This window comes from Lagopus muta, chromosome 13 (assembly GCF_023343835.1).
Source record: "Lagopus muta isolate bLagMut1 chromosome 13, bLagMut1 primary, whole genome shotgun sequence".
In the NCBI taxonomy this organism is placed as follows: domain Eukaryota; kingdom Metazoa; phylum Chordata; class Aves; order Galliformes; family Phasianidae; genus Lagopus; species Lagopus muta.
Window position 1 is genome coordinate 13805230 of NC_064445.1, and position 24464 is coordinate 13829693.

At 40.7% G+C, this 24464-nt stretch overlaps 1 protein-coding gene across 1 annotated transcript in view; it reads left to right on the top strand.

Annotated features, from left to right (window-relative positions):
• The window catches only part of COL4A6 (collagen type IV alpha 6 chain), a 121022-nt gene that overhangs the window by 20582 nt on the left and 75976 nt on the right, over positions 1–24464 (top strand). Inside the window, exon 3 of the mRNA XM_048959945.1 lies at positions 22820–22903. Coding sequence (XP_048815902.1) covers positions 22820–22903 — 84 coding nt within the window. The remainder of the gene's footprint in view (positions 1–22819; positions 22904–24464) is intronic.

Sequence of the window (24464 nt, forward strand, 5' to 3'; positions counted from 1 at the left end):
TGAGCAGGTTAAGGGTTAGTAGGGGGCTAAAGTGTTGGCTGTAGAAATGCAGTTGCGAAATGAACAAACATTACTATTCTTTGTGTTAGTTTAAAAAAGGACCTAATGTGACCTTTAAAACATCTGCTCATGAAGGCAGGGTGTTAAGTAGAACTATAGGCCAGAGCACTTTGTTCTTAAAATGACATTTTTGGAACTTTCATTTAAAGGACAGGCTGTTCCTTCCTTTTGAGAGAGGCCTCTTCATAACTGTACTGACATGCTAAATTCCTCTCCCACCCTGCTGCTGTTCTCCTGCCATATGCTCAGTCAGAAGGATTATTTGCTTATAGGCTTGACAATAACAAGAAAGGTACTCAAATGATGAAAGTTTACTAGTACTTACAGAAGTGTTTAGTCTTGTCTTAAAATCCAACAGCTGAGGCAAGGAAGTTTATCAATCTTAGTGTAATTATTTACTGTTTTATGATGGTGATTTTGATGGTCTGGTAGCTAATAGTTTCTGGGAAAATGACTTTTCACCATATGCAATCTTTGTGTTAAAATTCTGTATGGAAAGCACAGCATATGTAGTCTAGTGACTCTAGTCTCGAAGCAGCATCAGTAGTTTCTCCACACCACAGTTTAGTCTTGTGAGATCACTAGACTGGAGTAGATAGATGCAGTGCCTGCTGCCTCACATAGCACAGTGAGCTCATGGCAGCACACTGCAGGGTTAGTGCAGCAACCTGGGTGCCTTTGTCCAGTGTCACACCCACCTTCTGTTCCCTTCTCTGAATAGCTCTTGGTGCTGTTTGAGATGAAATGTAACTTTTTTTCTTAGTACAAGAAGAAAGTAATTCTGATCCAGGTGAAGTACGTCTGATCTCGAGAGCTGTCACTGCAGACCTTTCCAGAGCTAGAGCAGGAGGTGAATGGGAAATGCCATGTGCCAGGGAACAGCAGTGAGACAAGTGCAAGAACAAGTGAGTGGGGCAGAAAATGACTTTTGTTCTGTGAGAGAGTAAAAGAAAGCAAGGAGCTCAGAGCGTTAACCTTTGTTATAATGAAATATGTTCGCAGAGATATTCCAGTATTTTATGCTCCATAAGATACAATCTATAGTCAGTCTCTGGAAAAAATGGCATTTGTCCATGCCTGAGGAAGACACTGGGATTACAAGCCTGTTCTTGCCTCTGTTGGAGTCAACCAGAAGTTTCCATTGACTTCAGTGAATGCAGGATTAGCAAGTATTTGCAAGTCTTCAGTGAGGTCAGACATTCTGCCCCTCCTATCAATGCACTCAGCAAGAAAAGGACTAATCCTGCAAAGAGCTCAGCCCATCAAAGTCAAGGAACTGCGTAAAATTTAATTCTTAAATTTGAATCTTGTATCCACTGTCATCTAGGAAGTGCAATTTATTCTACTTAATCCAACCTAAGCAGGGGCTTACTGCATCCTACTCATGGCTTACTGCCTTCCCTCTGCTGGATCAGGAGGCTGCAAGGTGAGCTGGATCATCTTCATGCTTGGTCAGAAGTCTGGTCCCTGCTGGCAGTCTGATCTGCCTTGCCACTAGCCTCTCATGAGTGCTCGCTGTGAAAGAGTGGGAATGAGGAGTGACAAAAGAGATCTAAGAGAGTGGAAATGAGGCTTTGGGCAGTGGCCTTCAGACCTGTGCAATTCACATGGAAGTGATGATAATGTGATGATGATATTATGAGTAATGGTTATTGAATCAAACCCTAAACCTGGCCTATATAGGTGCAGAAGCCCCTCAAAAAAAAAAACTTGCTCATGCTTATATTGATTGAGCAGAGTGAAGGGACCAAGTCTCCTAGAGCTGTGACAGTGAAGCTGCTCCTAATATTGCAGCAGCTGTGTCTTGTCCCTTACATTTGAGAGCTAACCTAGCTCCAGTTTCCAGTTGTATCAGGCTGAGACAAGCCTGGATGAACATGATTTCTCCAGTTTCGTAGTTCTTTAAGCATTGTTCTAAGTGAACTACCAAATAAATTGTATCCTTTCAAAATCTTTTCATTGATTTTTGTTGTTTAAGTTTCAGATAGAGGCAGGAAGAATTACAGAGTGCAGGTTGGTGTATTGTGGGTGGGTAAGGTGGAAAAATAGTTCAGTGTACATTCACACTCTCCCCCCTCTTCCTTTGAGATGCCGACTTTCCAATCACTTCATGTCAGGACAAAGACATAATGATTTCAACTGAGGCTATATTAGTAAGTTTCCTGAAGCAAATGAGTAAGATGCAGAAGCTTTAACGTCAGAATGCTGTACAAACAAAGAGGGCCTCTCAAACATGCTTTTCTGTCCGGTGTTGCTGAAACCAGATAGCGTTGTGTGCCTTATCTCGTAGGTGATACAGGCAGAGGTACTCAGTAGGTTGCTGCCAGCAGGATGCTGCCAGGAACTGAAGAACTGTACAGTTTTTCCCTGCTGCTGCTTGGTATGCAACCTTTGGAGCATAATGCAATGCCTGTGTTGCGTTGCAGGCATCCTCAGTGACAGGACCTCACTGTAGCTGTTGGGACAGATGTTGGCCAGGGGTTAGAGCATCCATTTCCTTAGGATGTGTGACTGCTGTGAAGGATCTTAATTGTGTCATTTGTAAATGACACTTAGGGTGTGACTGCTCAAGATTTAAGTGTATCTTCGATGAAAAACATTGTTTTCCGAGTCGCATTTGTTGCTGTTTAGGACTCTTTCAGCTGGAGGACATGCTTTGATGATTTCCCCCACAGTAACTGCTTGAAAAAATTTCTTGTAACTACTGTGTTCTGTTTGAGATAGGTACCCCAGAACTTCAACGTCTGGGGAGATCTTTCAAAGGGCAAAAGTCTGTAAGTAGTTGTTGTGCTCCCTGTGTGCCAGTGACTGAATAGCTGAAGGGCTGCTGTCTTCTGCCCCTCTGAGAAGCATCAGCCAACATACGGTTGTGTGCAGCTGATTAAGGATATGTGATAACATATATAATCTGTCTTCAGGGGCTTTAGAGTTCTTTGGGGGGGCCTTTTAAGCAATGAAAGAATTCAGAAGTACATTGTGATAATATATTTTAATGTTTTTTTTTTTTTTATTCAGTTGTCCTACAAGTTTTTCTGTGCTTCTTGTGCTGTGAGTTCAGATGAACCTTCCTTTCAAAGAAAGTGATCTTATTCACGTATTCCAGGTCACTAATATTAGCTTGAAAAAAGCTGAATACTTTTGTTTTTTTTTTTTTTTACCAATAATCTCCCTGTCTTGTGTACACTTGCTCTCTCCTCATGTGTTTGTAGCTGAAATAAAAAAGGAGCTAGACAAGAAAGGAGTGTAGGGAGCCTAACTAAGATAGGTTTAGCAGTGGAATGCACCTGGTCTCTTCAAAATGTGGGTGAGACAGCTGTTGTCTGTAATTACGATCTGCAAGGTAATGGCCAGCTCCATCTGTAAGCAGAGGCCTGCTATAATCTTGCAGCTCTGGGATTCACATCTGCTGCGAGATAAGGAGTAAAATCGTATCTGGGAAAGCAAATGTATTTTATCTGAAGTTACTAAAATAATTGTGACAAGGAGACTCATTCTTACTGGACAGTGCAAAGTACTTTCAACTCTTGCATTTTCAGTTCCAGGGAACAGGAAATTTTAATGTGTGCATTATTGGGATCCTCTGTTTTATTCCCTAGCTTAATTCTTTCAAAAGGCTGTGCAGTGGGAATAAGGGCCTGTCACCTAGACTGGAGGAGAAGTGTCACACAGCCTGCAGGCTGCAGTGGCTAGGGCTGGGCAGGCCATTGATGATATAACAGAAGTCTTATCTGTGCTAAGGACAGCGTAACACGAATGATCCACCTCTTTGGGTGATGGATGGTTGCTCAGAGCACAGCTGTTGGCAGGGCACCTGTGAGTCTGAGGAACAGCCGGAGCGACCTCCAAGGAGGTGGATGAGGAAGAGGTGAAGGAGCAGTGCTATCGTTTTGTTAAAGAAGTGCCTCTGTGGGCCTTACTGCTGTGAATGCTTCCTGTGTTGTATGGCCTGTGAGTTGCATTACAAAGCTGCAGTGAGGACTGGAAAGACAGCCATGGGGCCATCTTCCAGATTTCATTCCAGATTTTCCCGAAGCTGCCAATCCTAAGGCTGCCCATTGCAGGCAGCAGGACTGAAGACGTATCCTCTCAGTCTGGCTCTGATGCTGCTTTCTCCTTTATTGATCCTCTGCTCTCTAGTGCGTTGAAATGGCAGTTATGTGAGGGATTTGGTGTGGAGCACGTTGTTGTGCTAGACGAGGTCTCCCAAGGATAATAAAGACAATAGGGGAAATCTCAAAGAGCAGTACTGTAAACCTAAAATCAAAACCACAAAGCTGACTTCAATGGCCAGCCGTGATCTTGATGTACTTTTTTAAACTGAAAGGTATGTAAATATTCCAAAGCCTGTTCTAGTGGCTGTGGCAGAACCAGCTTTGGGAGATGCGGTCAATCTCAGTTTCCCATCAATTTGGAAGGATAGGATTTTTTCTGTCACCCTAAATTTCCTGTGTGTTTTTTTTCTTCCCCCCCAGTGTTTCTCCACATTTTCTTTTTTAGTATAGCATATCATCCTGGAGGCCATCCCTCTTTCCTGAACGTTCTGGGATCAGGATTCTTGGCCATCCATCACAGATGTGTATATCCTGAATCAACGGGCAGTGGCTTTCGTTGTGCTGTGTGCTGCTCATTTCTGGGCAGGGTTGAGGAGGAGGAAGTTCAATGGTAGATGGTGATAAGTTCCAAAAATCAAATCAACTTGTGCAAGGAGAATTTATGGTGTGCCTTTTCTCTTTTTCTCTCTCTGGAAAAAAAAAAGACTCGCTGGCAAATAATCTGAAAGAATCCAACATCTCAATAAAACAAAGTCGTCCCCCCCTTCTGTGCGGTGTTCTGAAAGGAACCATTGTTTGTGGGTTTCAAGGTGGGCTCATTGACTTTCACGTTGCCATGGAACCAGCATGTTTTTCTTCCTGAGTGATACTTGCTTGTAATCTCAGAAGCTCTTTCAGCAAATTAGCACAGGTGATCGGTGAGTGGGGTTGGTTAGAGCAAAGGCTGGCCAAGGACCTACTTGATTAACCAGATGAGGTAATGTAAGGAGTGAAAATGAAGTCCTGGGCTAAGCTTCGGTTAAAAGAGGGAGGGCAGATAAACAGGAATGCTGCTAACTCCCACTTGCTGTTCTCTGTGACACAGACTGATATTGGATTAACATGCTGGTAGACTTAAAAACAAGTAAAGCTCTTTCAGAACTTATGTTTTAAAATCCACAGCAGCACTGTGGAGCTAATTAGATGGAGAGAAGAGAGGTACTTTTGGTGGTAACTCTCACACAGTTGGAAGAAAGATGATGCTAATGTGTTTAATAAAGCCTCTCATGCATGTATGTGTTTTTCTCAGTATGTACCAGCACAGTGTGTAATACAACTGCGTTTAAAAATTTAAATGGAGTATTTTTTAGCCAAAAAAAATGTTGACTTGGTGAGCTCGAGGAATTTGAAGTGATCAATTTTTGTTGATCTGTAGTACAGGAGATTATAAACATTTTGATGAAATCAAAACATTTTGCATCTAGTTCTGTCATTAGAACTTTCATGTTTAGATATTCAAATCAAGATTGGATGATTTCCTGAAAGATGCTTTCTAGCTCAAACAGGAATTAAAGTGTGACATGGCACAAGATGGTTGCAGAAGTCCTGGTTGTGCAGCACTTGAGGATGTCAGTCTGTCAGATCCTGAGCTGGGAGGCTCAATGAAGGCTGAGGTCAGGGCTCCAGAGCGGAGGTGAGAACATAGGAGATGCTTTCCTTCACTCTGCTTTTCATTCCCCTGGATAGCCATGCAAGCCACTGCAGCTTGGCACTGAGTAAAGCACGGTGATTTTTCAGCGATATTGTGCTAGACTCATTTGGTATTGGTTCTGATAGTCCTTGAATTGCTGAGTGTGCTCCCTCCCATTGTATGTGTGCAGATGGCTCAGCGCTTTGTGGGACAAGACCTGGGTGAGCCTACTGTCATTGGCATTTCTCTGCATGCAGTATCAGTCGGAAATATCTGAGCCTGTTATTCTAAGCACATCTGTTGTTTCCTGCTACAAACCATGACATCTTTCAGCTGAAGCTGGTAAAAGTTTTCAATTAAAAAATGGAGCAATCTTTTCTTAAATTAATAAAGCCTGAAGTAGTCATTGTTCAGATGAAGTTTGGTCCCTCTGTGGCTGCGGTCACCTGTTGTTTTTTATCTCACTTTCTAGGTTTATCTCACTTTCTGTAAGCTCGTCTGTTTTTTGTATCCAGCAGATTCACAGTAAATGAACAGAGGACAGTGAGGCATGTGGTACAGAAATGTGTAGCAGAAATTAGTAACCAATGAACACAGAAGCGTGTCCATTCTTCCATTAGTGTTTCTCCTTCCACGAGTTATGACTTATGATGCTTGTAGCTAGAATTTTTTTAAAAAGTGTTTCTTTAGTTGGCAATGTCCTTGGAAAACGTTGTTTGGAATAGTGTGGGTGGTGTTTTCTCAGAAGAGACATCTGTGCTTAGCTAGCATGTTGCATAACCAGACACTGAATTTGTTGCTCGTAGCACTTATCTTTATTTCTTCTACAGTTTTTCATGAATTGCTGCGTTTGATCCTAGTGATAATGTTCAAGGCTGGATATTAAATTACCATGAATGTTCTGGCAGCATGCTTTCTGCATTGCATTTGGTCTCTCTCTTGGTGGGTGCATCAGTTCTCCCTGTTTCAGATCTTCTGTTACCATGCTATGTCTGGTAGCTAAGAAGGAATAAATACAATCAATTTAAGAATATTTTGGACATGAGAATTTTTTGTGGTGTTACTGATTCTATAAGATAATCAGTTTAAATTCTAAGCATTGAGTAAGGGGGCAACTGTTTCTTAAACAAGCGGCTTTCCCCTCCAAGGCCCCCATGTGTTGAGCACTCCTGACTTTCACCACAGTGATGCTCTCAGTCCTGAGGAACTGCTTGAGGGAGACAAGTTATGGAAGCTGGTCATTAAATGTTGATTTCAGTGAAATTTTGTTACTTTTACCACCGTTTGTTTTTTGCAGTTCAAATGACCTCTACCTATTTTCAGCTCTATTGGGCTCTATGAAAGGTGGAGCATGGCGAAGTCTTGGACGTGTTCTTGTAGGTAAAATTTGTAATTTTCCAGCATATGTAAAATAGTTACTTGCTTGGACTTCCAGGATCAAGTATTATTTAGCCTTGTCTGTTGCTTAACATTAGTTGTTTATTTTGTTTTAGTTGCTTTTCCTTCCCGCACAGCTTCTTTTCATCCACCCATCTGAGATGCTGCGTTATTCCAGGCAGCACTCTGGCAATGATGGATCTGGTAGGCACATGGGGATTAAAGGGTTAAGCATTTAACAAGTCTCCATTTCAAACAGTTGCCTGGGAGGGCACACACCTTGTGATACAGATCTCTGCCTTTGGCAAAAGGGAGTTCTGCAGATCATATCAACTAGATATTTCAGTTCTAAATTGCATCAGACTCCTCAGTCTAATTTTCTAGCTGTAGTCTTCCTGATGACAGATTTTCCTTTGCATGCTTTAGTAAAGACTGGGGGGAAAAAAACTCAACAAATCTTATATCAGGTTCTGTGGCAAACTGGGCAACTGAAAGCTGATGTTGCAGATGCTTATTAGGTACCTTTTATTATGTGTAAGGCAATCTGAAAACACGAACTGTGTTTTTCTTCCCTCACACGCATTTGAAATAATACTATACAATCAAAATTCTGAAGAATACATATTGCATGTCTTAAAAAATAATTAAGAGAAATCCTTTGTACTGTTGCTAAATTCTGGAGTTTTGATAACGATGCCCCAGAGGACTATCCTGTCATACTTCATAGCTGTTACTAAACATAGCTTCCCTTTGTCTCATTCTTTCCATATCCAGTACAAACTAATCATGACACGTATTTTGTGTAATATATAATCTGAAAGCTACTAATCTGCTTAGTAGCCTAGATACGTGCTAAAAATAGGGTGTTTGTAAATAAAATCACACATTTATTCTGCCAGTTCTGTGTTTTGCCCTTTTTTGGTTTTCTTAGCACTAATGTTCATGGCACACATTATCTCAGATTTAATCAGTGCTTGTTCCTCAGCAAACAAGTTCTCATCCTGTCAAAATACTGCATCAGGCCTTACCTCCTCTGATCTGTTTAATCTAGATAAATGTTAGAAAGGCATTTTGTCTTTTCCAGACAGGTAAGATTATCCTTAGGAGAGACTGCATTCTGGCTCGGCAGAAGTTTGCAATATCTGCAGCTGATGAATAGACATCCACTCTGCTTGAAAGTGTTACTTGAAGTTTAATAGCTCCAACAATAAATTAAATACATGGGTACACAGTGGTGCCACTTATTTCTTTTGACATTTTCTAGTTGTTTGCCTCAGTTCATATTTCCTCCCTTCCCTCATTTCTCCTTTATCCATGTCACAAGGTAGAGGAATTAGCAGGACAGCCATGTTCTTCTCCCAGGTGTGGCACACAGCCTTATTTGCCTTCTTGACCTGCTGTCCAGCTGACATCTGGCGTAGCTCTGTAGTAGTGTCCCCTCTTGGTATGCAGGAGAAAAATCCTCAGGCAAATTGTCTTGCCCCATGGGCAGCAGCAGCTGGCTGTTACTGTACGGAGTCATTTGTCCATGGCAGGACAGTTTGTTTGCCTTCTCTTGCAAGCCAAAGCCACCTTGAAATGAGAAGAACAGCTCAGGAAATCCACCTGTACTAACAGCTGTGATGCTAAACTCAACATTCTGTTGTGTGCACTGTGCAGTATGTGTAAGTATGGTGAAAGAGGAGTCATTCTGTGTTAAGAAAATCAGTGCTTGATTTCATGTCTTAGACACACTGCAATCCTCAAAGCCTGGTGTGGACTTGCAGCAGTCATTCTGTGCTCAAGTCCAGCCAGGGCAGGGTCCAGTAATCTTGTCTGCTTGGCTGTGCCACTGCTGCTCTGCTGAGGGAAGGAGTGCTGGGAAACACTTGAATTTCCAAGTTTCTCTGCAAATTCAGCTTGTTCCCTTTGAGTTTCAGAGGCATAAAGTGCAACCTGAAGAGCTGCTGTGTGACAGCAAAGCTGGAATGGGGAACCCAAGAAAGAGGCAACAGCTGACTGCAGGCAGCTCAGTAGTGCTCTGCTGGGGTATAAAGGAGGAAGCAGACTCAGGTCATCACTGTTTCCTCTTTGGGTAGAATTTGAAAAGGATTTTGCTTGTGTTATTTAAGTCTTGAATTCCCAGCCCTGTGTCCTCCAGTCTCTTGTTCTCTGCCTCTTTTGGAGCTGTTGTCTTTTCTCTCACTCCCTCATCTTTGTCATTTGTGTCTGTATTTTGGGGTATTATTTACTTATTTCCAATAGACAGACAATTGTTTTGTTTGTCCAGATGGCATTGAAAATCCCCCTTAGAATGTTCTATTACTAGGAAGTGCTGCAGAGGCAGAATGTGGAAAGTCCTTTGGAGAAGGTGGAAACTAGAAAGCTCTCTAGAAAAACTGCCTGGTTTCTGGCTGCTTTCCTCTCTTCCCTCTGCTCAGCAGACAAGGGTTCCAGCCTTCTAATTTCATATGCTGCTGAAGCAAAAGCTCCTAAGGCTTGTTTTAGGGTAAGAAAAGTGTGCTCTACATTTTATTTCCCGGTGTTTAAAAACACACATTTTATTCTATCCTGAAAAGACTTCCATTTTGCAGAAGGCTTCTGATTTTCTAGTCTGTTTTCCATACGGAATGAGAAAACAACTGAAATGCAGTATTTCTAATAGATAAAATTTTCTCTCTCCTGGCCTCTTCTCATCTGTAACAGAGGTGGCTTGTTTGAAAAATGCTTTGCCGGATGACCATTGCTTTTGTAGAGGACCTTGAGATAAATGTGCTAATAGATAAGCTTTGTTTAAAGCCATATGGTTATTGTCATCACTCTAGAAAGAGGTGTCTTTATTGTCAGCAGCTGTGGCAAGAAAAGGGAGTTACTTTAATAAAATCAAGTTTAATTGGACAAATGTGCTTGCATGGTAGTGTAGTCAATCTTGCATACATACAATTGTTTTTTAAACACAATTTATTTTTTCTAATTTTGCATCTTTTATGTACTCTTATTTCTAATAACTGTACTGAAACTATTAATTGTCAACTTTTTACCCTATGTTCAGGCATAAATGAGAGACCTTTAGACTTCAAAGGGCATTTTGACTTCATTTGCTGCTTGGTTGGGCCTTTTATGTAACTTTTCTCTTGCAGAGTTGCAGGGCTATAGTAAACCAACATGTCTGATTTTACTTTCTAATTTGTTTGCTCAGGCAGTTTAATGTGTGTGCAGGAGTGTATACAATTTTAAGGTTGTATGCACCATTCGTTATTTTTAATTTTGACATGAAGGAACCAATTGTTCACTGATGTTTATGCTAGTGCAGAACTTTTGAAGATGACTCAGCTGGCCTGGTGTCATCTTACATTTTGGGTAAGGGGTGAATGACCAGTCAAGATGACAAAGTAGTCAACAGCCAAGAGTCAACAGCTGCATGTTCCTATGAGAGACACTATTTTGACATGACAAGTCAACTCCCTGAAAATAGTATATATAGTATAGATAGAGGAACAGCTCCAAAGGTATTTACTTAAATTGTGCTTACTAGGGTGGCAAAGGTTAATTAACAGCAAGAACCTATTGTGCAGTGCCTAAGACAAACAGCGGTGTCATCCTTTTCCCCTAAAGGAAACTGATACTACTCTTTGAAGTGTTTTGTGGGTGGAACACTGCTTCCCTAGTTTCTTTTGTGACCTTATTAACCAGAAACATACACTGTGCTTGGTACCTTCTGGAACTGATGTAGTAAGTCTTTACTGGAAGACTTGATGAACTCCATACAGTGAGATGCGTTGCAGTGGTATTTGGTGTAGGCTTAGTCTGTTGCTTCAATCCAGAGACAAGACCTCTAGGGATCCTAGAAGATATCCAAACAAAAGCAAGCTCATGTTTGCAGGATCACAGAGTACAAGGTGAGCTGCAATTAGGTGACTCCCCATGGAATGAAGGAAGAAAGCCAGCAGGTAGGAGTATACAGATGTTAAAGAGTTAATGATGTTGGTACTCTAACCTGTAGTCTTCTGACAGTTCCAGAAGATGGGTACGTATGTTTTTATTTAGATAAATTATAATTGTATAGACTTCTAATCTTAATGCATTTGTAACCTGTGATGCAGATCTCCTATTTCAAAAATAGGATGAAAGGTTAAATGAGGAAAAAATGATTTGGTTGAGATTTTTTCAGTCCCTTCTCCAGAAGCATGGCTGGCCTGAATTTAGACATCAGTGAACTGGAAAAGGTAGATAAACTTTTTGCCTTTGGGTCATAAAACTTTGCTAACTAAACTATTTCTGCCCATGGGAGTGGTTCTCACTTGGCTCCACCCAGTCTTCAGTTGATGTGTCATCCTATTTTAGAAACTTAATCTGGAGTGAGTATATTGGTAACCTGGGCAGCCAAGTGCCACCTCCATAACCATTAATTTGTGCTGCAGGAGGAGCTAATTGTTTATATACAAAACGGAAATGCCCAACCAGTCTGCCTGTAACTTCTGATCTCAGCTGCTCTGACTTCTTGCTGCAGGAACCCAGTTCTCAATCACTCATTTTCATTTTCAAAACTCATTTTCCCGTAATTAAGATAGCATATCAGAGTTTCTTGACCAGTGTATCTTGGTAATGTGTCAAAGACTTCAAGTGCAAAGCATTGTGTGAAGCTATTTAGCACAAATTTGCAAACTGCAGTTGATTGGCAAGAGTGCTTGCATTGCTTTCCCCAAAATATGGATTCTTATGTAATGAGAATTATTTATCAAAATAGTGTAGTTAAAGTAGCCATGCATTTTTTATCATATACCATATCATCAGGAAATACACAGGAGGCTTTTTGTGTACCCATTCTAGAAATAATAGCGACTATGGCTATTTCAGGATTATTTTTTGTAACTTCATTGTGGAGAAAGTGAGCTGTCTGTATTTTCAGTGTCTGCAGAAATGTGCATGCAGGATTATTCAGTGCTGAGGGCAACTTTTTCCTAATCCTGACAAGGGGGGAATCTGGAATATTCCAAGCAGCCTACTTTGTCCTTTGGGCTGATCACACAAAATTTATGCTGCGTTCCAGCTAAAATCTACATGGTGTATTTATTAAAAGTAGAAGCGTTAGATAAGAGTGAGTTCTGCTCACCTTCTTCCCCACATTTGGGAGTTATTTTGCTTCTATTATGATGATAAATATATTTTCATCCATCTAAAGCTTAAGGACTTGCAATTCTTTTCTATTTTCTTTCCAGGATTAACTGTTTTCTTCCCCTGTTGTGTTCAGAGATACCTGCAAAAGGAGGGACTAGCACTTGTGCTGTTCTAGTTGAGGCCGAGGCGAATTTGGGGTTCTATCATCTTTTGTGCAATGTGTATTCCTTTTTCTTTTTTGCAGGCTTGCTCTATGCTCAGGTGTTGTGAGAGCTGTTTCTTAAGGCCTTCAATGAATAAAATCTAAAAAAAAAAGCATATACCTAAACTGATTTCTGGTTAGCAAGACACCAAACTGTGTTGTTTGGTCTCATTGAGGTCTTCAGAATTAAACATGGATCTCACTGCAATGTGGAATTGAGTATTTTAATTTTTCTTCACTAAAAATGTTTAACAGTGAATAGCAGCACAGAGCCTTGCTTTTGAAAAGGTAGTATATTCACTGGGGAAATAAAATCAAGGTAATAGCTAAAACACAATCAGAGTACTGCTGAGGTGTACAGTGAATGTGCATAAAATTGGAACAAAGCAGATCTAGGTAGATTTTGGCTATTTCTTTGCCCTCTAATTAATTTACTCTGCTCACAAGAAAAAAATGAGAGCCTAATTGAAGAAGCCAGCAAGAAAGTCAGTGAACCCAGCAGTGTCCTTTTGTACAAGATATGTCTGGGGTGTGATGGTTAAACAAGTTGTATTTTTTTTTTTTTTTTTTTACAAGATCTTAGATGCAAACAGAAAAGTGTAATGAAGTGAGCCTGCCAAGGTTAGGTGCAAGTGTTGTTTATGCAGATGCAGTGGTGGTTAAATGTCAGTGTTTTACCATTCCCTTCTTTGTTTCAGGCTGTTTTGATGTTGGCTGGGTTAGTGAAGCTGCGCACAGAGTTGTCCCAGTGCAGAAGATGTTCAAATGCCACTTGTCAAGCGGCTTCCCTCCTGTTCACAGTTACATATTTCCTCAGGCTCTTCCCAGTCTTTGCTGTCTCCCCAGGAGATCAAGCATCCTTCTACCAGCTGCCTCCCATGCATAAGGCTGTATTGACTCCTAGTCTAGTTCCATTGTGGTAAGCAGCTACACTAGGCTTTTTTTTTCTCTGACCAAATCCAAAAGATGGACAGAGATCAGTAGTTAGTTTTGGAGTGGAAGCTCAGATGCATTTTCCTCCCTTGCCTTTCAATCATCGACTTTTAGCCAAGGGCATCACTGGAAGCACAGCCAATTTCTACCAATGTTTTCATTTTAAAATGTCTTCATTTTTCAGCTCTGGAACTTGCATTTTAAAACAAACAAACAAACAAAAACCAACAACACATTTTGCAGCTGATGGCTTTGGGGAGTTGCATATTTTAAAATAAGATGCAAATAATAAATTGCTGTAGTATTTTCAGTGTTGGTGGTCTGTGACTATAGAACTGGAGGATGAGTCACAATGGACACACTCCAACTCTCTGGCATATGTTTTGCTGTTAAGTACTATGTGCCCTTGACATTTCTGTGAAGACTTTACTTCTCCAGTATTTTAATTGTTAGAATCATTTACAAGATAATGGAGCTGAGTCACATTCAGGACTGATGCTTTTTTGCCAACCAGCTGCATCTGGAATGAATGCAGAAGTGTGGATGTGTAGTGTAGTTCTGCAAGAGGAGTTGTTGTGTTCGCCTCAGATACATAAGTCTGTGGACAAACATTTTAGCTGACATGGATGAAGTTACTCATTTTTCTTCTGTTGTGATTGAAGGACAAGATTTTGTATTTAAAAACATTACTTTGGGGGGAAAAGTCTTCTGTAATTGACTTCTTATGTAACAGAACTGTGCAGAGAAGTCTGAGCTTATTTGTGGGAGTTCTTCAAAGTGAAATGTATTGCTTGCAAGTGCTTTGCAGTTGCTGAAGTTTGTGCTACTATTTCGGCATGAGGTAAGAGATGAGGCAGTTTCAAAGATGGCTCTGAAAGATTGTGTGAGGGAGTGATAAATGTATAGTGGGACTTGAAAACTGTTCAGCTGGAACAATGGAAACTTGAGTGATTTGGTAAGAAAGTGGTTCTGGAAAAATAGTTATGTTTTATCTATGACACAGCTTTTTGCAAGGTGTAGCACGGTTACAAGTAAAAGGGTTGGCTGAATCATCTGGTACCTTCAGTTATGAATGGATGAATCATGAAGATTTGTTTCCAGGCTGTATACATACCTTTAAAGTTGTCTGAAAGCTCTTATGTGTCACAGGAACATTTTAGGATAGGGAGAGCTGGTTGTCTGATGTAAGAGCATCCATTCTCTTGCTGGGAGGCTGGTATTTCTAAGAACAAATCTTATCTGATTTGCTAGTTTTGTTTATAAAGACTTGTACTAGTTTATGGTGGTGTGAATCATACATTGCATAATGTCCACCTCCTTCAACAAGGTCATCTATACTTCTTTTAATATCCTCCTGTATGAGTTTTTAGTATCCTAAATATCAATCCATTCAGCAACTTCAGTACAGTAAGTGTCTACACCGCTTGGCAGCGTGTGGATTTAGCCAGGGGTTGTGGGTGAAGTGTTACACGGGGCAGGTACAAACTTGGTAAATACCTGTGTTAAATCATATAAATAAGAGTTATTTCTGATTTTGGAATCATTACTTCAGGCTGTGTAACTCGCAGCTCTGTGCAGTTAAAGAGCTAGGGCAATGCTCCTTTTCTTCACTTGGCATATGCCCAGCTTTGATAGAAAGTAATACTAGGGAAGCAGACTATTTCTCAATATAATTTATTAGTTTATGTGCTGCATTAATATATGAATATGCTTTAAAAATTCACTTAAATATAAATTTGCCAGTATCTCCGTACAAGTTTATGTCTTCTGGGATTCATAAACGTTATTAATAGGACTGTGCCTTTCTTGTTCTGTGAAGCAACACTGAGTTATCTGCAAGCACTTTTTCCTACATTGGGATGCAGTAATCCTACTGTCCCTTGTTTTCGCTGCCACATTTGCATGATAATGAATTCGTGGATTTTCCTCTGCTGCTTTTGCACAGTTAATGTGGAGCCCTCCAGTTCCATGGACTGGAAGCCCCTTTCCCTGTGCTCCTTCTGAGGCACAGGCAGCTGCAGGTAAGCATGCTGCCATTTCAGCTCCATAAGTGTGTGGGCACTGCCTGCGGGACTCGCTGTTCTTTGTGCCTGGCTGCATTCCATCTGGTAAGGAATATCTTGTGAGTCTCAACAAGTAGGAGAACCAAAAATAATGAAAGCTCCTGGACAAATGTGTATTGTTATGTATTAAAGGTTATAACTGATATAATCAGAGCTGGCTGTGGAGTTGTTCTTGCTTTGGTGCTGCTGGTGTGGCTGTGGGTACCTGTGGGCTGCTGGCAGCCACACCTCATGGCACACTCAGACTGGGTCAAGGCATGAAGTGAAATGGAATTCTGTTACTCATTTTCAGGTCCAGGTCATCCCACTTTCTCTTCTACTGAATCTTCTAAGCTACTCACACATGTTATGAGGCCTGTGGCCACTTGTGTACCAAATACAGTACCTTTGGTTTGCTTGGCTGCTTGCACAAGTGATACACTCTGTAAGTTCTATGCTGTGAGAATGCTTCCCTCTGCAGAAATCTGATGTTATTTGTATGAATGAAAATCACTTGAGCGAATTTAAAAAAAATAAAAAAAAATAAAAAAAAATCTCTGCAAATTCCATCCCCAGCTTCCAGCCAGCTGGTGAGAAATACATTTCCTCAAAAAATAGGGGTCAGTCAGCCCTCTTACTGTTCAAAAGGCATTAGTTCATTTTTGCATTAACATTTCATTTTTAGTGTGCCGGCACCCCTGTCTCACTGGCAGGAATGAAAGTGGGGAGTTGAGCACAGGGTTGAATTTGATTCAGAGTTTGTTGCTAGTTTCTCTAGGATTTCCTCCCAGTTTTGTAGCCTCGTGCCTCCTTGGAGTTGGAGGAGGGTTGGTTTCTATTAGTAACTATCGGTTGGTCTCAGCTGCCAGTCATTTGCCTGCTCTATGAAATGAATGAAAATGTTTGAGAAAATTGGTTTACTGAAGAAGTCAGTGAACCTTGAAATGAATTAGTATCTTAGCTACAAATTCACATTTAATAGCTTCCTTTGAAAGGCCTTTTGTGCAGTAAGAGATAAGCTTGTGGTTGCGTGTTGTGTCCTTGCTCATGTAGGCTGTAAATAAACTGTCTGGCTTTAACTACATGCTCATTGAGCAGCAGGGTATTGAGGAACACTGCTTTATGTAGCCTATCAACTGAACTGAAAATTGCTGGGAGACAGAGCAGTGCAGAGCCAGACTTGTGTTATGCTGAAGAAGCAGTAAGTGATGTTCCTTCTGCTGGTGTGCTGGGAGGCTGTTCACTTGCATGGGACTGCAGGAAGAAGAGCAGTGCTCAGAACGATTCTGGCTTTACGTGTGGTTTGTGTGTTACTGTTTAAGCTGTACGAATTCTCACTTCTTGTATTTCTTACATTTTGATTCTTACTAGTCCTTGGAAAATGCTTTTCCAGCCTTGTCACAATTTTGCACCAGGCTTCAATGTAACCAGTGATAGGAGAAATGTGTAGATGTAGAAAGTGGCTATCTGGAAGACAGTCTCCTTCAATGTTTATACTCAGGTTGACTTTTTTCATTGAATAGGATGTCTTGCTTTCTGGATAGTACTTTTGCTAACAGCAGGGACTGGAGGAAAGGTGATGCTTTGCTATGAAATGCTTTAGCAACAAAGCGAAAGTGGTAGGCAGTGAGTCTTACCCCACACTGTGACTCCATTAACAGGGATTACCAGCTCATAGAAGATGCCTCTTCATAACTGGAAGTGTGTCTGCTTAAAGATCTTATTTCTCCTCCATATGTTTAGGGAGGCTTATACATACTTTTGTACCAGTACTGTCCTTTCCTCTGTCTGTTTAGTGTAATGTATGTAACCCAGCAGTCAGTCCCTGGTGGTCACCTGTAGAGCTGTTTACATACTCTTACCACAAAGGTCTTTCTGTTGACATGGGTTCTCAGACTGACAGTCAGAGGTGTAAAGTGCTCCTAGCAACAGAGTGGAATGCAGAAGGTTGTTTAGATAAGATTCATTTGCTTCTGATGTCTACCTTTTTGATGAATGTGTAAATGGCACTTGCATCACATCCATGTCTTTGTTCTGCTGGCCTAAGTAAACGATGCTCTGTAGCAGGAAAGATCTTAAACCACATGTTTGTAACGAGGGATTTTCAAGCTTTGTGCCTGTGCAGAGTTCATACTTCCTAAAACTAAGTGACAAAAAAGGTGCACTATATTCCAGCTAAAATCCTACTCACATGTGTACTATCTCATCACTATCTCTGGGATCACTTTTCCTGTGCATTTTATGTGTACAGCTGCAAGGCAGCACTAGGATGTGTGGTGTGAAAAAAATGACATCTCCGGGTGTGTCACATGTGGTCGTTTGCTCAGAGGTTTCTATCTGTCTGTTTGGTAGTCACTCAGGATTTGCTCTTAATTTGGTGTCTCCTATTGATTATTTACCCACCAGTTTGACAAAAACCCTCTAATTATTAGCTCCTATGCTTTACCTGGCTCTTCATACTTTTTTTTTTTTTAAAAACAAAACACCAACTTGATAGTATGAGTCAAGTTTTGGGGTACCTGAGAAAAGAAGTGAGTTCAAACACTTCATATTCTTTGTGGGGGGGAAAAAGTCTGTATTTTAAGTTCATGCAATGTTTTGCTGATGTATTTGCACCTCTTCTCTACTTCACTCCCAAATAAATCCCAGCAAATGCTCTCATACAATCTAACTGGGAAGCCTGTTTGTTTATTTCTGCTCTGACACCTTCTGTGTTGGGAAGAATTACTGAAACTGTTTGCTGTGTGACATTATGCTGTCTTTGCTGGCTTGTGCTGCCACTTCTGAGTGCAGATGTTGCTGTGCTTCCTGGCTTATCAGTTTTTTTTAGTTTTGAAGGATTTATTTTAAGTTAGGATGGCAGGCACCTTCTTTTTAATATACACGTAACAAAGTAGAATTGACTGCTAATTTCTGAGAGAGAAGATGATCATGGGGATAAATGTTTTCAGAATTGGGTCAAAGTTCTGTAGAAATCTTAAAAGCTATGGGAGCTAATAAGGGCAATGTTAGTTGGCTCATGAAGTAAACAGAGATATTATGTTTCACTTGTTTTTACTGTGACATTTTACCAGGGTGTCTGGTACTGCAAATATAATTTCCTTATTAGTCATCAGCAGATAATAGGTCCTGACTATGTGAAAAGAATTCTTTTTGCAAATTTCAGAAGTTTCCTTATGTTCCATTCCCAGGAACGTAAGGTGGTCAGGATTTCATTCTGGACTAGAGGGATCCTTAACTGGAGATTGGAAGTTACTGGATTTAAGGCTCAGGGAAAAGTTTCTTCCTTGGCATAACTCCTTACGCCAGTCTGAGATTCTTCCACTTTGTTTTATCTTCATCTTTTCATCATTTTCTTCTTTATTTGATCATGTACACGCTCTTCTTTCAGCACGCTTTACAATCCTAAAGCTTGGTATGCTGGCATTCCTTAGAATCCTTTTTTTTCTTCCTAAAGCTTTCCAGCTTGCGTGCCCATTACCACCATTGCTGCTTAATTTTTCTCATGTTAATGGTAGTTGCATGGTTTTCACCTTTTTGCTGTCTTTCTCCAAAACGTGCCCTCATACATTTATCTGCTGGCTTGTGGGTTCACCCTTTTACCTGACAGCAGTCGTTGCCTTCAGCTAAAGTTCTCACATATTCCACGGATGATCCTTAGATTACAGAGCAGGAGAAAATTGGTCCCCAGCTCAAGTGTCAGAGCTGTCTTTCCTCAAAATCTTACTCAGGTCCTCTGTTAAGAGTTTGCTCCCGTGGGTACGGTTTCTTTGGGTTTGCAGACTTTCAATATCATCTGCTATTATGAGGTCCTGTGTGTTGCTGTAGAGGAGCTGGAATGAGCATGGGTCTGGGACACCTCTTATGGCATCACAGCTGTTAGCTTTCTTTACTGTCTTTGGCTTCTCTCCAGGGCTTGCTGAAGTCAATGGAAAGATTAAAATGGCATCCATCTGAATGAATCAGCTGGGCACAAATGCTTGAGGGTGGCACACCAGAAATGAGAGCTCAGAAATGAAGATACATGTGCTCTTCCTCTATTGTTTTTGAATGCCTTTTTAAAAAAACAAACAAACAAACTCCTCACTAATATCAATGTTTTTTAACTGAAATGTTTTCCTATGCTGAGTGCTAGTAATACTTAAGACTGAAATAACTCAATACATGTGTTACTACACCTGTGTTATAGCCGTTTTAGCTAGTTACGTCTCAGAAATTGCTATTTTTTTAAATCATCAGTACTGATTTATGTTTTTTTAATTTATTTTCTGCAAAACTCCTGGTCTACTTTTAGTCAGTGGAGTTGAAATCGTTCAGTTAATCTTCATTTCTTTTGTGTTGTTTCTGAGGAACTGTGTTTGTCAACCTGAAACACATCTTGGGGCAGTCAGATCTCCTCCTACCTGCATGCATACACAGAACAGGTACAGAGGGCCTGTGCTCACATGTTCAGATTCCTATCTGTAAGTGTTCAAATGACCAATGCAGTTATTCGTTTGAATGGAAAAAATATACTAAACCTCTTCAGAAGAGAGCACTGTACTCTCAAATATTATATGTAGTCTTTAGGTTTGTATACATCAATATTATGTACATGTCTGTTTGCTATTTAAGTAGTATTGGAGTGTCTGGTGTCAGCTCCTTCCCCTAAATAAAACACTCAGGGCAGTAACACCTGGTTTAGAGCCAGCTGGCTTAGGTTTACTTCCTTCCCAAATGCTTTCATTCATAAATAAGCAAAATGACAACTCAAGCTATGAAAAGGAACAGAGAAACTCAATGTATACAAAATTTTACTCGAAATATGGATGTATTTTATTTCTTTTTTTTAATAAGCCTCAGTGAGTCTTTGATCCAGATCCCACTGCAGTCAATGGGAATATTTATTTTGACTTTAGTAGGAATTTGATTTGGCCCGTATGTGCTAAACCACAGGACTGTGGAGAGCAGTGCAGGCAGTGGGGATGGGAAGAATATTCAAGTTCTGTCCAGCGCTCTGCCACTGGAGGGGCCTGTTTGCCACCAGACGTTTTGGCAAGGTGTGCTCTGATGTTGCATGAGAGTGACTGCTGTGAGACAGCAACCTGGGAGGGATCCAGCACTGGTGTGAAGTGTTTCTCTTCTCTACTCCCCTCCTGGGGAAAAGCAGCATTAGCAGAGCCAGAGGAACTGAAGGTTCACAAAAATGGCTGTTGGAATGAAGAATAATGTGTACGGGGGGAAGGGGAGAATCAACGGAGGCTAAAATCTTGGAAGAATTTAATGCCAAGTTGAATGAGCATCTGGGAAGATGTAATCTAATTCTCCAGTGGCATAAAGCTATCTGCTAACAATGTAAATGTAAGGTTAAGCCTCAGGAATAAAGGTATACATTGGTTTGCGATGAGACCAGATTTCCACCACAAAATATGCATATAATAAAGCAAAAGTTGTCTTGGGGCGCTTTACTCCGAAGTTGTCTTATCAGGTCTCCAGGATCACATTTTGCTAATGGCTAGAAATGCCCTTCCAGCAGTGTCTGTCAAGATGGGGACCAGTTTTCACAAAGTACATTTGTCAGTGTACATTGCAGGCTCATATTGCTGCTTATCCTGTGCAGGCAACTCGGAGATACTCACTGCCTGTTATATATCCCACAGATGCAGTTTTTTTCCTCTTTTTTTTATTACCTTTGCCATGTTAAGTTTACTTTTATTTCTGACTTCCAAGGGTGAGAACCATATATTATATTGCATGTCATGGTGACTCTTGCAGTTTATCACTCTGCTAAGTGCAAGGATTGCTTCTGGTGCTGCCATAGGTTACCAAATGACTAGTCTAAAAGGCCCATGTGTAGTGGGATTTAATCCAAACAGAACTGTGAATAAGTCTGTGAAGATGCAGTTTGTTTTTCATCATTTAGTGCCTTTTGGACCTGCTTTGGAGGTAGCATGGCTATTTTTGCCTGCTTTCTTCAGTCTGGGGGCACATAGGATTGAGGGGTTTTCGATTATATCAGTTCATTCTACACTTAAGAACTGGGGATGTTGAATTTATAGCAAAACTATGCGTACACTGGGATGTGAATTGATGTATTTTTATTTACCTGCATATAAGCAGAGAAAGTGATGCCGGATCAGTTGCTTTCTCTGAGAAAGCTGACATAAAGGAGTTCAAAGCTGCACGAGAAACTTGCCTGACTTGCCTTTCATTTTTTACGTTCCTCACTGGACAGGTGTCAGGAAATTTTAAAGGCTTGAAAAGTATTTTCTGTGAATGCTTTTAGGAAGGAAATGTTCAAATCCAGTCTAAACTTGTTTAAGCGCTTAGTTGGTCACCTTGATGGTCTTAAATTTGCTTCATTCAGACTTTGAAAACCCGAGGACAGTTGTGCAGGCGTTTGGGCTGATGCATAGTGCTGTGTGCAGCAGCGCCTTCGGCCTCCTGGTGCCGTAACTCCCTGCAGTGTAAGCAGAGGTGTTGCTTCCCCTTGTCCTTTTCTATTCTCTGTGTGGTCTTTATCCAGAACCATCTTTGTGTGAATTCATCTCCACAGCAAAACGCAATTCAGTGTCAAGGGCAGAAAGTGTGCCTGAGCGTGTTAACACAGAGGGCTTAAAAGCAGAGCCTCTGTCACTACACCTGTAGGAAGAACAAGTGGCGACGAGGCCTTTTTGTTTGTTCTGCTGACTTCTTTTCATAGGGAGTAAAATCCTAAGTGCTGTATCGCTTCTTCTCCAAAATGCTGTGCATCTATTCTCAGTTGCCCTTAATTGACAGGTGGCACTGCGAGGGCTGTAAACACTGCTGTGGGAAGGGGATGTGGTTTGTTTAAAACTGAGCAGCTTTGTCAACACATCTGTGTTGACCGAGGTGGGGATTTTCATATCTGTTCAAACACTGATGTTTCCCCCTGCCCGCCTCGTATATCTCCTTATGGATCCGAATGCCCCCTTCTCCCACCCTCTTGTCTCTGCGTCTGTGGCTCAGGGGCTGCAGGTTCTTCCTGGCCAAAACGTGTAAAGGTGATGCCTTGGTATTTCTCGTGATGTGGAGATATTTGGATGTGCAGAATGACTGAGGTGCCAGTTCTATTTATGCCTAGTTAGTGTATTGTGAATCTCAAAGCAGCACGTAACGTTGTGGATTTTGGTAGCCCTAGAAAATGCTCATTGCTAACTCATGTAAATGTACTCGTCCATCATAAGTGCTTATGATTTTTTTCCAAATATTTGGTGATTCTGAAAATTATTCAGTTAAGGAGAAGTAAAATTTCAAATCTATTTTGCTATTTATTTCCCAGCAAATTCACACAGCAGATGTAAGATAGCTGAAAAGTTTTGAAATTTGAACATAATTTAAGATCTTCAGACGAATAGTTATAAAAGTCACTTGTTTTTTTTAATAGGGTGGAAAGAAGTCTTACAGTGGACCATGTGGAGGACGCGACTGCAGTGCTGGATGCAAATGTTTCCCAGAGAAGGGTGCCAGGGTAAGTTTTTGTATGCTAATGCAACTATTTATCGTGCCTCTTATCAAGTAAAGGAAAATCAAGTTTGTGTAATTCTGAATCTAATGACCTCATGAAACAACAAAAGTGAAGAAGACCAACTGCATTTGTAATGTCCCTGACCAGGATTTCAAAAGCTCTTCTAAGGGCTTTCAAGTCATTAGCTTTGCAGTAAGTGTTTAATGGAATCTTTCTTCCTTATGCAGTCAGAGGCCTGGTTCAAAAGAAGTCGGATGGTCTTTAAGTAGATTACAACAATTAAAAAGAAAAATCTAATTACTGTGGGCTTCCAGTATGGATTTTATCCTTACTGTAATAGCTTCTATTAGTTTGTGGAAGTATTTTTGTCTTTGGTACTTGCTTGTGAAGAAATAAGTCTGAAGGAATCTGTTTCCCTATTAAAAAAAAATAAAATAGGGAAATAGCTTTTGTTAGCTAGAGCAATTCTGTCAGTTTTGCATTTGAAGAAACCAAATGTTTAAACAATGTTTCTCTAAAGCAGCTTAATTTCATTTGATTGTGTGGAAGGGTTTTAACTTTAGCATAGCTGGCTACTTCCTGTTTTAGGGCAACAAAGAGCTGCCAACTTCATTTTGCAGTTACAATTTTAATGTATTTTTTTCCATGTGTCTTTCAGTGATGTGTGGGTAAACTCAAGGCATTGCTTTCTAGGACTGAGCTTAGGAAAATATTGCTGTTTAGTAGTGATGTTAGACATATGCTTAAATGTTTCCCTGGTTGCAGACAGACTTGAGCGTGAATTCTTAATTGATAACTGATGATGTTTCCTCTGGAAGAACAAAAATTCTTTAAAATCATTGTGTGGCAGAGTGGGAAACATGTCTGAACAGATAAGCAGAAGAACTTCGTAAGGAAATTCTCAACCTAAAATATGAGCTAATGCCAATTACTCAACACTGTGATTAGATGTGGTAAGGCACAGGCCTGGTTTGGTTCTGGAACAGAATATCCTCTAAATGCTTTGACCTTTGGATAGCAATGAGCATCATTCTTCTGTCTCTTTATATTCCTGGGGTTCAACTTGATTGTTTGAACTGGCCACAACAGTGTTGACCTTGCAGTTTGAGCTCTTGGTATCTCTTTTGTTAAGATGTCACAAAGATTTTAGTCTGTTTTCTTTGCTGACCTGAGAACTCACTTGGCTTTTAGCTTGTTCCTTACATGACCTGTATCAGTAGATGCTTTCAGGACTTTAAACATAAGTTTCATCCTACTGAGACCTGTCTGTAGAGTAAGCTGTCAGCTAGAAGGGATAATCAGTCCCTATTACAACACTGCCTCTATCAGGCTTTACTGAGCCCTGCTGACACCTTCTTGGACATCTGCAGACAACTACTGGAGTCCTGCCATGTTGGAGGACAGGGAGGTAACTGATGGAACTGGGAAAGGGGACAGTGTGATTATCTATCCTACAGCACTGTTTGTTTCTTGGAGGAGATCATACAGCTTGAGGCTAATTCCCTGGCTTTCTGCCTAGCTTCTCATGCATTGCTGCAAGACCTTTAAGCTTAGAAAAGGCAAA